Source organism: Rosa rugosa, chromosome 1, assembly GCF_958449725.1.
Source record: "Rosa rugosa chromosome 1, drRosRugo1.1, whole genome shotgun sequence".
In the NCBI taxonomy this organism is placed as follows: Eukaryota; Viridiplantae; Streptophyta; class Magnoliopsida; order Rosales; family Rosaceae; genus Rosa; species Rosa rugosa.
Genome location: NC_084820.1, coordinates 339,069 through 353,133, shown reverse-complemented (window position 1 = coordinate 353,133; position 14,065 = coordinate 339,069). Strand labels below are relative to the sequence as shown.

At 37.8% G+C, this 14,065-nt stretch overlaps 1 protein-coding gene across 4 annotated transcripts; it reads right to left on the bottom strand.

Annotated features, from left to right (window-relative positions):
- Positions 1–210: 210 nt before the first annotated feature.
- On the bottom strand, positions 211–5,180 carry LOC133708095 (uncharacterized). Of its 4 annotated transcripts, none has more exons than XM_062133547.1 (4): positions 3,266–3,510; positions 1,842–3,176; positions 1,073–1,423; positions 211–983 (listed from the first exon to the last, which is right to left on the bottom strand). In XM_062133547.1, exons 2-4 carry the CDS (start codon positions 2,301–2,303, stop codon positions 468–470), a joined length of 1,329 nt encoding a protein of 442 aa, XP_061989531.1. In that variant the 5' UTR covers positions 2,304–3,176; positions 3,266–3,510; the 3' UTR covers positions 211–467. The 4 variants fall into 4 exon arrangements, with proteins under 4 accessions (XP_061989531.1, XP_061989553.1, XP_061989538.1 ...); XM_062133569.1 differs by having other exon boundaries at positions 1,730–3,176; positions 3,266–3,509; XM_062133554.1 differs by lacking the exons at positions 1,842–3,176; positions 3,266–3,510 and adding an exon at positions 4,758–5,180.
- Positions 5,181–14,065: the final 8,885 nt, after the last annotated feature.

Below are 14,065 nucleotides of genomic sequence, written 5' to 3'. Positions count from 1 at the left end.
CTAAGGCTATGTTTGTTACATGGGACTATTATCCCCAAGCTTATTTCATATAATAGTCCAGGACTCTTCTAGCCTGGGATATGCTATGTTAATACATGACCCATGTTTGGTACTGCTTAGGACTAAAGAGCAGAATAGTGAAAATAGTCATATCCCATGTTTGTTAGTGTATTGGACTAAAAGTTGGTAATTTGCAGCAAAGTTCACATACAGCAAAATAATCATAGATTGAGAAGAGCAACCACAATCTACATACTTTGTAGTTAGTTTTTACACATCAACAAGTCCACCTATTAATACAACACAGTGATACACTGATTTAACATTCCACATGCTAATAATGTTTCATCTAGCAATTACAAAAATGAATGTTAATCTAGCAAAAGAAGGAACTTGTCCAACATGTGTTAAGGCAGCAACTGTTGTAGTTGTCCAAACAAAAAAAAGAACATATCTTGCAACAGCAGCTAGGTAGATCCTCTAGCAGTGCCCGCAAGCAAGTTCTCGACATACACTTTCCTCACTTCATCATCTAAGGACATGAACACAGATATGTTTTGGGGCTTATCCAAAATGATTTTCAATGCCTCAATTTGGTCTAGAACAGAAAGTCCCATTTTCTTAAGTTCCTTAGCAATATCAGATCGATCTTCATTACCTTTCACTATGGCATCAGTCACTGCTTGCATTCTTTTTCCAGATTCTTCAAACAATTTATCCAATGCAAGCATAATTTTATCTTCATCATTTCTTTTCCTCTTTTTCTGACTGACCTGAGATTGTCCAGTGCTATCTTGCCTCATTGACATGGGGCTTGTGTCATTCCCAATGCCTATATCATCTTCATTGTTGCTCTGCTCCTCCATCATATCAGCAGGGACCTCAGCCCCATTTCCAGTAGCACGGTCACTCCCAAAGATGGTAGCTAGTCTATCAAATAATGGATACTTCTTGTTTCTCCATCCCTTTGCCTTTTTGTTGTGCTATGACAGAAACAGAAAATGAATCGATCAAAGTGCAGCAATGAAATAAGTTAGCTTAAAAATCAAACTCAATGAAACTTCCTCATTACCTGCAAATACGTTTCCCATACTTCATTACTATCAACTTCAATGCACTTTTTGATATCATTCCATGCAAATCCACTCTTGTTCATCATGTCATAGATTATGCTATAATCTTTCTTAAGTTTCTTCAACTTTGACTCAATATGTGGACTTGCCTTCAGATTGGAATTGGGACATAAAAGATTTAAAGCATTCTCTATTTTGATTAAAGTACCAGATTTGAAACTACCAGTGTCGCAGCGTTGTCCTCCAGCAATAATTCCGTCAAGAACATTCAACAAAGACTCTTCTTCAAAGCTGGTCCATACACGTCTTGACTTCCCTTGCTCTGTATTTTCATCACCACTTTCCATTTTCTAAAAAAATCAACATGACATGGTCAAGGAAACATAAACATGATTATCTAAAGAGCATAAGTGGTAAATGGCTGTGTCTAGGTTCCTCTTAGGTAAGAAAAAGGATTGTAACAAAAACTTCGTCAAGAACTAATTGATTTAATTCTTACCACCAAAATCAAATCCTTCTGAATTTGCATTTTCAGTACAGTTACTAAAGAAGGATTTGTGCATCAATTCAAAATGTGGAAATTAGAAGATCAATATTGAGATTTTTCTTGCCTAAGACGAGACACAGCAATTCACATCAACTTGGACATCACATACCTACAGAAAAGCTATATCTCATACGCATATAGACTCAAATAATACACTCATACGCATATAGACTCAAAGCTTAGAGTAGCATCTATTATTGTAAAGCATAGTACAAGCACACATTGTCTCTAGGCTCCCCGTCTTGCTCCACCAATAAGAGCAACATAATTTGCCTTCGATCCATATCTAAGATTTCACAGTAACATCCAAAATCAATGAAAACAACCAGAAGAAGTTTTTTGGAGCAAGTTTTCACAGTAGCATCTGTTATTGTAAAGCAATTAATATGCGTAGAAAAAACATATAGAGGAAAGGGAAAAGGAAGACAACAAAAGGTAAAAGGGAGACAGCAAAAGGAGAAAGGAGAAAAGCAAAAGAGGAAAAAGAGGGAAGCAAAACGGAAAAGAGGGAAAAGAAGGAGACAGCAAAAAGGAGAAAGGAGAAAAACAAAAGAGGAAAAAGAGGGAAGTAAAACGGAAAAGAGGGAAAAGAAGGAGACAGCAAAAAGGAGAAAGTGCAAAAAGAGTGGTTGCACTGCATCCATTCGAACAATCCACAATATAGAAATGCAATCACTCCCCATTATGCAGCATAGTAGATTCCCAAACAATTGAACACGCAGATTGTTTCTCTCTTTACAGAAGATAACAATAACATCACCAAGCTACATATCACGAGAGTAGATTTACAAAAGAAACTCAATAAACAAACCCATGTTTATTCTCAAGTAGAAAAACACTCAACAGATGGTTGAAGCAACTGGAATTGATCCTTAGTACTTAGTAGAAAAACACTCCTAAGAATTAAAATGCATTAGTGTTCACAACAAATCAAAAACTATATAAATAATGATCCTTAGTACTTATTAGATGTATTTAAAGCATTCCGTCAATGATTTATTCTCTTGAAGCTCTTGCATCCCTTGCATCCCTTGCATCCCTTGCAGCTCTTGCATCCCTTGCAGCCCTTGCAGCAGCACCTGAAACCCCTGTATCTCCGGCAGCCCTTACAACCCTTCTTCCCGTCCATTCATTATGCATTTGTGAAGCTAATTCATTCCTCCAAGTAGTCCATTGATTAGACGCTTCAACCGTGCCAACTACATCAACTTCTTCCCCATTTTGAGCATCTAATTCACATACTGCATACTCCATCGGATCAATGGACATTTCTCTCCTAATAAAATTATGTAAAAGACAACAAACCGTAATTATGCGGCATTGTGTCTTTATTGGATAAAATGATGGACTCCTTAGTATTCCCCACCTTCCTTTTAGCATTCCAAAACACCGTTCTATGACATTTCTTGCCTTCGAATGCTTCATGTTAAAATATTCCACATGATCCCTAGGCATATTTCTTTCATCCCATTCTGATAAATGATACCTTGTTCCTCTATATGGTGCAAGAAATCCTTCACCATTTGTGTAACCCCCATCTACAAGGTAATAATAACCTAATAGCCAAAATAAAAATTCCTATTAGTGTGTGAAAGGCACATAAACTGCATTAATTTAATCTACACAACTAATCCAATAGCCTTACCAGTGGGAACTCTTAATCCATTCGGCCTAGTCACTGCATCGTGAAGAACTCTAGAGTCCGATGCCGATCCCTCCCAACCCGGTAAGACAAATATGAACTGCATATCACGAGAACAAGCAGCTAACACATTTGTAGCAACTTCACCCTTTCTTGTACGGTATCTTGGCTTGTCAATTGCAGGTACACGCACTCTAATGTAAGTTCCATCTAGTGCCCCCAAGCAATTCTATTACAAAATATATATATTCATGAAGTTTATAAACTGCATATATAGAGATGAACCTTTAACAATCAGAAAAGGCATAACTGGAGTCCCTAAAAAAACTAACCTTAAAGAACTTCCATCTACGATCTGTGCAGTCAGCAAGTACCGGATCAGGTACCCTCAACAAACTACCTTGCAATCGTAAAACACCTTGTAGTATAGAATGGAAATACCTACTAATAGTCTCTCCAGATCGAAAAAATCTACCTCTAATAGTACGATTCTTCACATGATGTGAAAGTATATGTAAAAACATACATACTTGCTCTTCCACAGACACCAAACCATCACTCTTTATCTTTCCATCTGTGCGAAGCAGTTCACACAAAAGGCCAAAAGCCCTTCTATCCATTCTTAATTCGTGTACACATTCAGTGTCACTATTACCTATAATACTATCTAGATAACTCAAACGAGTCTCACGTCTAACGAATGAACGATTATTTAGAGCATGTCTTTCAGCACGTCTTCGTCTCAAATTAAACATCAGTAGCACAAGCATAGTACAAGCACACATTGTCTCTAGGTGCCACAACTCCACCAATAAGAGCAACATAATTTGCCTTCGATCCATATCTAAGATTTCACAGTAACATCCAAAATCAATGAAAACAACCAACCAAAGAATAAGTTTTTTGGAGCAAGTTTTCACAGTAGCGTCTGTTATTGTAAAGCAATTAATATGTGTAGAAAATACATATCTGATGGAGCAAGTTTTTCCTTCTTTTATCTGAATTAAATTAATCTTTTACAAGAAGGAGAAAACATATAGACGGAAGGGAAAAGGAAGACAACAAAAGGTAAAAGGGAGACAACAAAAGGAGAAAGGAGAAAAACAAAAGAGGAAAAAGAGGGAAGCAAAACGGAAAAGAGGGAAAAGAAGGAGACAGCAAAAAGGAGAGAAAAACAAAAGAGGAAAAAGAGGGAAGCAAAACGGAAAAGAGGGAAAAGAAGAAGGCAGCAAAAAGGAGAAAGGAGAAAAATAAAACACAGACGTTGTTAAAAGAAGAAGAAAAAACCAGTCTTGAAATTGATCAATTCTTAGCAAATCAAGCTACCCAGACACCAATTGTTAGAACCCATAAACAATTGTTCATAGAAAATCAATCCATAGTTTTCAATTTAACAAATCACAGTAGATACACAAGAAGAAGAAGCTAGAAGGGGTCGAAGGGAAGAGGGAATCAGAATCAAAGCAAAAGGAGCATGAGAGAGAAGAAATTGAACCTGGATGAGCAGTTCAAGGAGGATGAAGCTTGATCGAGAGTGAAGAGATGAGGCTGAAGCGCGAAAGAGATGGAGAGGCGAGGCTGAAGCGCGCGAAAGGGATGGAGAGACTAATGAGCGTTGTTGAAGCCCTTGCTTCCACAGTCCGGTGAGATTTGGGGGTTCTATGTAAGAAGGTTGGGAGCTGATGCGGGGACTCCACAATCTCATTTAATTGGGTCCTCATGTGTGCCAAACATGGGATAAGTCTTACTTAATAAAATAAGCTACTCCAATCCAGTCCAATCCCACGTAACAAACATAGCCTAAAAGTCTTGATCCGGGGAAGCATGGCTAGTTGAGTTGGTAGCTAGTGAACCAGTAAGTCGGTTGTGGTGAAGGCCAACTACATTAAGATAGCTGCAGTTGGCTAGGCTCTCTGGGACTTGACCAGAAAAGTTATTGTTGGAGAGATCAAGGCTGGTCACAAAGTAAAGCAAATCAGATATGTCCCATGGGATTGGCCCTGAAAGGTGATTGTAAGCTTGGGCAGTTTACGATGCCCCGAGGGAAGTTGCCTTAAGCCCCATGCTGGAGAGGTTGAGGTTGAGGGCTTTGCTCTCATCGAAGTGCCAGCACTCAACCCCGCTAAACTTGCGGATAAAACCTTGTGTGCTGTTGTTAAAGTCCCAGTCGCCGAGGGAACTCAAAGGGTCCTCCAACGACTCTTTAATAGATTTCAAGCAACGGATGTCACTAGGATTATCTTCTTCAGCATAACAAAAGGTAAATGTACCCAGTGCTAGTGACCAAACAAATAGCAGGAGCATGAGCATAAGCAAGGCTTCTTCTGCTGATTTCATGACAGGCATCCTTGCCGTGTGAGATTTTATCAACATCATTGAACTCCTTAAGCACATATAAGCAAAAGTTAAAGGGTTGTGGAAAACAAGGTGATGTAGAACGAATGGCAGTTCGAATTGAAGAACAGCTCGATCGTGGAAAAGGAGGAAAACCCGGTTTGCTGCAACTTTGGCATTCGGTGTCCGAATCACAATTGCTATAGCTTTCCGGAGGGAACGACGCCAGGAACAAAACTCGTTGCGTTGCCACGACGTGTGAGTTTTTTCGGGCTTTCGGGGTCGTTTAGGGCCTCAAAACTGCAATTTACTGTTTTTCAGAATTTTCGGTTTCCTAGTTTGTTTTGGATTTGTTTTATTTTTACCCGTGGGCTTTAGGGTTTCATTGTTAGTCACCCTAGGGTTTCTTTTATCATATATAAACAACCTTAAACGGCTGCAGAACCTATCTTTTATCATATTATTAATCAAATTGAGAATTTTCTCTTTTATCTCTGGTGGACTTCAGAACATTTGTTTTAGGTTTATTGCTTGTAAACCTAGGTGATCTTTCCGACTGCGTCACAAGGGCACTAAAGTGAAAGACGGGAGCAACGACTGAATAACGAAGTCAATATAGCTAAAGTCCGTTTACCATAACCACGTCAAGCTCATCATAAGTAACAGAAATGAAATAAACTCTTCAGGAAGTGAAGACCAGTCTATGAGATGCAAACGAATAGTCAGGTAGCAAATTGGCAGAGAGTAAAACACATGATGAAGTAGAAACTTAATTCAGGAATGCTTCAATGCTTTATTATTCTCCAATTGGAGGTATATATATTGATACAAGTCGTATTCTAATAGGAAACAATTTTCCTATAATTACAGGGTATAAATGACCATAATTATACAATAAGTCAACTACATATATGAGGAAAGGATCTCTATATAAATGACCATAACTATACAAGAGGTCAACTACGTAAATAAGGAAAGAATCTCTACAGCGATTCAACACTCCCCCTCAAGTTGGAGCATAGATATTGATCATGCCCAACTTGTCAATTGAGTTGTCAAACACTCCCCTAGATACTCCTTTAGTAAGGACATCTGCTAATTGTTCTTTTGATGATACAAACGGAAAATGAATAATCCTCCTATCCAGATTCTCTTTAATGAAGTGACGATCAATTTCCACATGCTTAGTCCTGTCATGCTGAACTGGATTATAAGAATCTCAATAGCATCTGTATTATCATAATGCAAGTCTATACGCTTTTGGAGTTTAAAGCCTAGTTCCTTTAGAACATTCCGGATCCACAACATTTCACATACTCCATGCGCCAAACCTCAAAATTCTGTCTCTACACTTGACCTAGTAACAATCTTTTGCTTCTTACTCCGCCAAGTAACAAGGTTCCTCCAACAAAGGTGAAATATCCAGATGTAGACCTTTGGTCAGTCTTATCACCCACCCAATGTGCATCAGTGTATCCTGTAACTCCTAGCTCATCCTTTTTCGCAAACAACAAGCTTTTACCTTGTGCCATCATCAAATACCTCAGAATACGATATACTGCATCCATATGCTTTTTGCTAGGATAATGCATGAACTGACTGACCACACTAACAGCATAAGCAATGTCAGGTCTAGTATGAGATAGATAAATTAATCTTCCTACGTACTAACCACTAGTATCAATTAATCTTCCTACGTACTAAACGCTGGTATCTCCCTTTATCAGTCAAGACTTGATGGGTAAATCGCAAGCTTGTGGTTCATCTCAATTGGTTTGCAGTCAAGCATCCCAGTCTCTGTTAACAAATCCATAACATACTTTCTTTGTGACAACGAGATTCCTCTATTTGATCTTGCAATTCTAATACCTAGAAAATACTTTAACTGTCCTAGATCCTTCATCTCAAACTCCTTTGAAAGATACCTCTGTAAATCTTCCATCTCCCTCGGATCATCTCCTATGACAATCATATCATCAACATATACTATCAGAGTTGTAAGCTTAGCATCGTTGCGCTTGATAAACAAGGTATGATCAGAGTTGCTTTGTCTGTATCCAAAAAGTCTCATTGCTTTGGAGAATCTTCCAAACCAGGCTCTTGGAGATAGTTTCAGTCCATATAAAGACTTCTTCAGTTTACACACTTTTCCAACATCGCATGGTTTACATTTAATTCCTGGTGGCACATCCATATACACTTCTTCCTCCAAATTTCCATTCAGGAAAGCGTTCTTTACATCAAACTGGTGTAAGCCCAATCTTTAACCGCTACAAGTGATATAAGAATTCGAACAGTATTGATCTTTGCTATTGCAAAGGTTTCTTCATAATGAATCCCATAGCGCTGTGTATAACCCTTAGCAACCAGTCTGGCTTTGTATCTATCAATGCTCCCATGAGCCCTGAGTTTCAATGTGAACACCCATCGATCGATATCCTACAGTCTTTTTTTCAGCTGGCATGGACACAATATACTAGGCGTGGGATCGGTTCTAGTTTTGGCATTTTTTGTCGGAACTGGAACCGATGTCCTTTTTCGGGTTCGGTGTGCCTGTTTTTTTGTCGGAATCGTTACCAAACCGAAACCATTATTTTCAGTTCAGTTACAGGTTGTAACCGGTTCCTAGCCACAAAGAAAACAAACAATTTTTTCCAGTTTCCCAGCCACATTTCATTGCAGTTCATAACTTCATAAATCATTAAACTTTAATGTAGAACACAACTACACAATCAAATGAAACAATCAGTAGTTCAGTACATTGAAAATTTAAACCAAATGAATCAAAAGTTCAAAACCACTTTCAACATTACAGTTCAGATGTTCAATAGTTGATGAACTTCAAGTCTTCAATGCAATTTTCAAGACTTGGAAGTCTTCTCAATGAGTTCATGAACTTCTAACTTCTTCAACTATGTAGAAGCAGCAATACACAAGTTTACAAATGCCATGAAAATGCCACAATGAAGTGATGAACTGAATAAAGAGTTCCAACTACATTATATGCCATAATGCAGTCTTGCACAAATCACAAATGGAATTTGAATCGCAATGCAGTCTTGCACAAATCAAATCATAGATGACACATAAATCATAAATGAACACAAAAGAAAGTTCATAAAAAAAACAAAAAAAATTTAAAAAAAAACTGAAATCCACAATGCTAGATAGTAGATTCAGTAGATTGCTGGTGCTTGACTTGCAACCTTGAGTCTTCCAACTGCATTATGCAAAACCAACATGATATTATGTCATTATCAAAACACAGCAACATGCCAAAACTCTTCTTTGCACAGCAAGATGCCAAAACACAGCAAGATATTATGCCAAGATAGCAAAACACAGCAAGATGCCAAGATATATCAATGAATTGCATTATGTCAACAGTCAACACATCATTATGTCATTATTAGTATTCTTCCAGAACATAATGCATTATGAATTGCATTATTCATACTTAAATCAGTGTAATCATTAAACACAACAAACTGCACACTTGAATCAGTTAAATCATTGAATGCAAACAGCAATGCCACCACCAAATCTCCAAATAGCCAAACACCAAGCCACCAAACAAACTCAAAAATGAACCTAAACACTCCCAAAGTGCAAAGCTGCATAGGTACACACAACCAAACAGGAAAAAAAAAACACAGCAAGCCGCACACTTGAATCAGTTTAATCATTAAACTTTAATGCAAACAGCAAAGCTAAAAATTGAATGCAAACAGCAAAGCCACAACCAAATTTGTAAATAGCCAAACACCAAGCTATGAAATCAAATTAAAAATAAAGCTAAACACTCCCAAAGTGCAAAGCTGCATAGGTAAACACAACCAAACAGAAAAAATAAATAATAATAATAAAATAACAAAGCAAGCTGCAGTAGCCTATATCACCTCAAGCAGACGCTTGGATGGCTTTGCTGCAACTGTGCTTGTGGATGCCATGCTAACTTTGCTTGCCTTTGTAGATGCAGTAGCCTCCTTCTTCTTCCTCTCTCTTTCTTCTTTATCTTGTTCTGCAAAACAAAAGTAAAAACAGGTTATGAGACATAAAATTAAAGTGTGATTCCAAGCTGAACATAAGGTTAAAAACAGACCTTTTTCAACATTTTCAAACCATTCCATTTCCTTCGGAGTATGAACATAAGCCAAGCTGGTAATGACATCTGATTTCAGCCAGTTTTGAAGGCAAATCAAAACCTCAACTGATTTAGGAGTTAAAGAACTCCTGTGAGGATCTATAACTCTCTTTCCAGCTGAAAGTGGATTCACTAGCCAGGGTTGACACTTGAATGACAAGAACATCTTTTGCTAGGGCTTGCAGATTGGGATACTTAGGGCCATTTAGCTTCCACCATGTCAACATCTTGAATTCAGCGCATTTGGGGGACTTTTCTATAGGGTCTAGAAGGTACCTTTCAACCTCATTATTCAAGACAACAGCATTACCATCTTCAAGCTCTTTCTCCCAATCCTTAAGCATATCTGCCATCTTGCCACTCACACTACTACTGTCACCAACTTGAGTCATGTTAGATGATGATTTGGTCTTTTGTGAACTTGCAGCACCATTAGAAGAGACATACAGATCAGTTAGAGTCACCACCAAGTCTTTCAACTCACTACTCTTCTGCTTCACTACTGAATCTTCCATGTTCAACATCCATTTGCACGTCCTTTCAACATTCCTAAGCTTATACCTAGTATCCAAAACCAAGGCAACCAACAAAAGCTAGTTAATGTCCTCAAGCTTTCCGAAGTATTTTTTATACTTAGCCATCATCTTCTGTGCCAACCGAAAAAAGGACTTTTTGTGTCTCACTTGCATCACCATCTGTAGGCTGCGTAAACAAGTCTTCAATTTCAGCATGTATCACAACAATATCATAGAAAGCATGAGGTGAGGTAGGGTGTTTTGTGGCACTAACTCTCAAAGTAATATCGTAAAACACCTTTAGAAACTTCATGAACACTACTGCCTTTGCCCAATCATGCTGATTAGGTGGTCCAACTCTCTTACTAGATGCCCTGCTCTTAATTTGAGACAAAGGCACACTAAAATCATCCGGTTCATCACCATCCTCCTCAACCAACTCTTCTTCTTCATCAAAGTAACTCGTGTACTTCACATCCTCATCATCTTGCTGCCTATCAAATGCCTTCCTAATTAAGTCCGAAAGCTGTATCCAACATAATGTAGGTGGAATTCCACCTTGTTGGAACATCCAACACACAAATTTTCTTCGATTCAACATCCTCCTTTTCACAACAAGCCTTGAATGCATCCAACCTTGATGAGCAACTTCAGACATATCTAATTGCATTTCTTATGCTACCAACAGATTTGTCCAAAAAATGTAATGCAGACCTCACAATAAGGTTGATGATGTGCGCTAGACCTAATATGTACAAATTCACCTCCCAAAATAGTTCCCTTTTCCCAACTGTTCATTTTTTTTCCTAATGTAGTCTATTGTATGCTTATTTGCAGAAGCATTATCCACATAAATAGTTAACACCCTCTTAATAGACCAAGCCCTCAAACACTCCAAAATCTTTCCTATTGTAATTCCCTAATGATTTGGGATCACACTGAAATTGATAACTCTTTTGTGCAATTTCCACCCATTATCTATGAAATGGGCAGTTAAAGCCATCTAGTTAATGTTCTGAACCGATGTCCAAGTATCGGTTGTCAAACACATACAATGAGAGCTCAATTCCTTTTTCAGCTCTTCCTTCTTCTTCTCATACATTTTCAAAAAACAAAAAAAAAATTCACAATAACCTTCCTACAAGGATCTTTCCATTTTGGAATAGCCACCTTACAGAAATACCTAAACCCTGGTCTTTCTATGGCACTAAATGACATTTCATCCATGACTATCATAACCGTAGCAGCTTGAATGCAACCTTCCTAAGTTCAATGCCTAGCAGTTATAGTATCATCCAAATCATCACCTACAATCTGAGTTTGACCCTGCCAACTGATTTCTACCGGATATTTCTTGCATATAACTTTGATGTGTTTTATCAGAGAACTAATTCCACTACTAGTCGAATTACATGCAAGGTGAGATGGACAATACTTACACTGTGCTCTTGTGTTGTGCCCAACCTGCTACTCAACTCCATCAACAATCCCCATATGCGGGTGCTCCTCCTTGGTGAAATGCTCCCAAACCCAGCTTCAAGGAGGTTTCTATTGTTTCTGTGTCGATGCCCTCTTCAACACCCTTCTTCGATATGCCAGGATCGTGAGACTCAACTTCTTCATCTCCTTGTTGTGCTGCTGCAACAGGTACAATCTCATTCTCAGACCGAGAATGACTACTTGAATTCAAAGGAATGGAAGGAATTGAAGGATTCGAAGCCATCACCTTCAAAATTTCGAATTGGGAATGGTCGATTGGTGATGAAGATGAACTGCGTCTCAATCTTCAATTAGATTAGGGCGAGCTGAAGAAGAACTGAAGAAGAGCGAGCTGAAGCTCAGTTTCAGGGGCAAGGTCAGTTTAATTGAGAATGAGTAGCAGGTCTGGTTTTTTTTTTTTTTTTTTTTTTTTTTTTTTCTATTTTTGGGTTACCTAAACTGGGCTAGTGAGCTTCCATAAAATACAGGTCCATATATATGATTTGCTCATATTTTCCTATATTTCTATGCCTCTTAATCTTGATATTTATGTTTAGTTCTCTTGATTTATGATTCATTTACATCTTTTAGTGTTTTTGTAGGTTTGTTCCATAGAAAGAAAAAAAGAAGATAAAATGAGCTAACTAGGATTGAAAAGACAATGTGCAATCTGAGACTGGGAATCTGCCTGTGCAGAACATCCAACTTCACCGAATTACTGGGAGTTATCCAGATCGAATCATATAATGAACCTTATATCATTGGAAAGCTACGAATGTCTACTTTCTGTCGAATTTTACAGATCTCGATTTCGATACTTCTGGAGAAAGTTATGATTATTTGAGTGAAGATAGGTCGGACAGTAAATCTGCTCGGGAATTTACAACTATTCGTGGAGAACTCAAGTTCCGTGGCACAAGATCGTTAATCCTAATGTTTCAATGAAGTTAATTCAGATGAGGATTCAAAGAGCACATGTATTCCTACTTCTACAAGAGATATTTCAAGGTTTTCCCATTCCAAATGAAGAAAGGAATCCAAATCCAAGTCTTACAAGGAAACATGAAGCCAAAGATGAGCAGAAATCTTCCCTATATAAGGGAGCACGAATTTACATGAGAGGAGAGTCTCGGGAGCACAATGTAGATGCCTATGGAGCAGAGACCACTCATCCATCTTTCCTTTCTTTTCCCCTTCCATTCTTTTTATGTTTTTCCTATGTTTTATTTAGTTATCTTTTGTTAAACTTTTTCTAGGGTTAGGATGATGCCCTATCATGATTGTTTATGTACTTTGATATTATATTGATGGATTTATAGTTTCTTTATGATGAATTCTTAGTCACTATTTGAATTGATGCTTTATGTTTAAGTTCTTTGATTGATCACCTTAGGGCTTTGCATATAGTAATTGGAAGACAAATTTGAAGCAGAGATGCAATATAATTTGATTAGCTTCTTGTGATTAAGTGTGGTAAATTACATTATTACTTGAGAAAGACTAATGGTTTGCTTGATTCCCTTGTTTTCTAAAGCGTAATTAGTCTTGCATGTTAAATTTATACCTGAGAAGGATAAACTGCATAGTTAGGATATACGATCTTTACCCGAGAGGGAGAGCATCATACACTTAAGGAAAACTATGGTCTAGAGTACCTGAGAAGGACTTAGATACGGGAATTATCATCAAAAGAAATAAAAGAATCTGTTAATTACATCGAAACATAAATAGGATTGTTAGTGGTTGATTTAGAAACCCTAGGTTTTATCATTATTTGTTTATTTGTTTGTTTCTTTAATTCTCAAATTATTTGTTTATTAAAAAACCCAAAAATCAATATCTTCTTTTGCTTGATTGTTTATGTGATTTTGTTAATTAGGTTAGGATTTAAATTGATTATCAATCCTCAGTTGGAACGACCTCGTACATGCACACTATACTAACGACGATTCGTGCGCTTGCGAGTTTTAATTAAAATTTCACAACAATATACAAAAGCCCTAAACCATAGTTCTCCCGGTTCCTAGCAGTTACAGAATTCCGGAACTGGAACCGAACCGGAAGATGGAAAACGGTTCTGGTCTATCAAAAAACACCTCTTCCAGAACTAGATACCAAATCGAACCGGGGGTTTCGGTGCGGTCCTGGCATGTTCCACCGGTTCCCAGTTTGAAAATTCTAGCCCTACAATATCCCATGTTGAGTTCTTCTGTAGAGCTTCCAACTCTTCATTCATCGCCTTTGTCCACTTCGGATCCACCAAAGCCTCCTGTACATTATTAGAAATAGATACAGTGGATAATTGATTAATAACAAGTGCACGTGACTCAA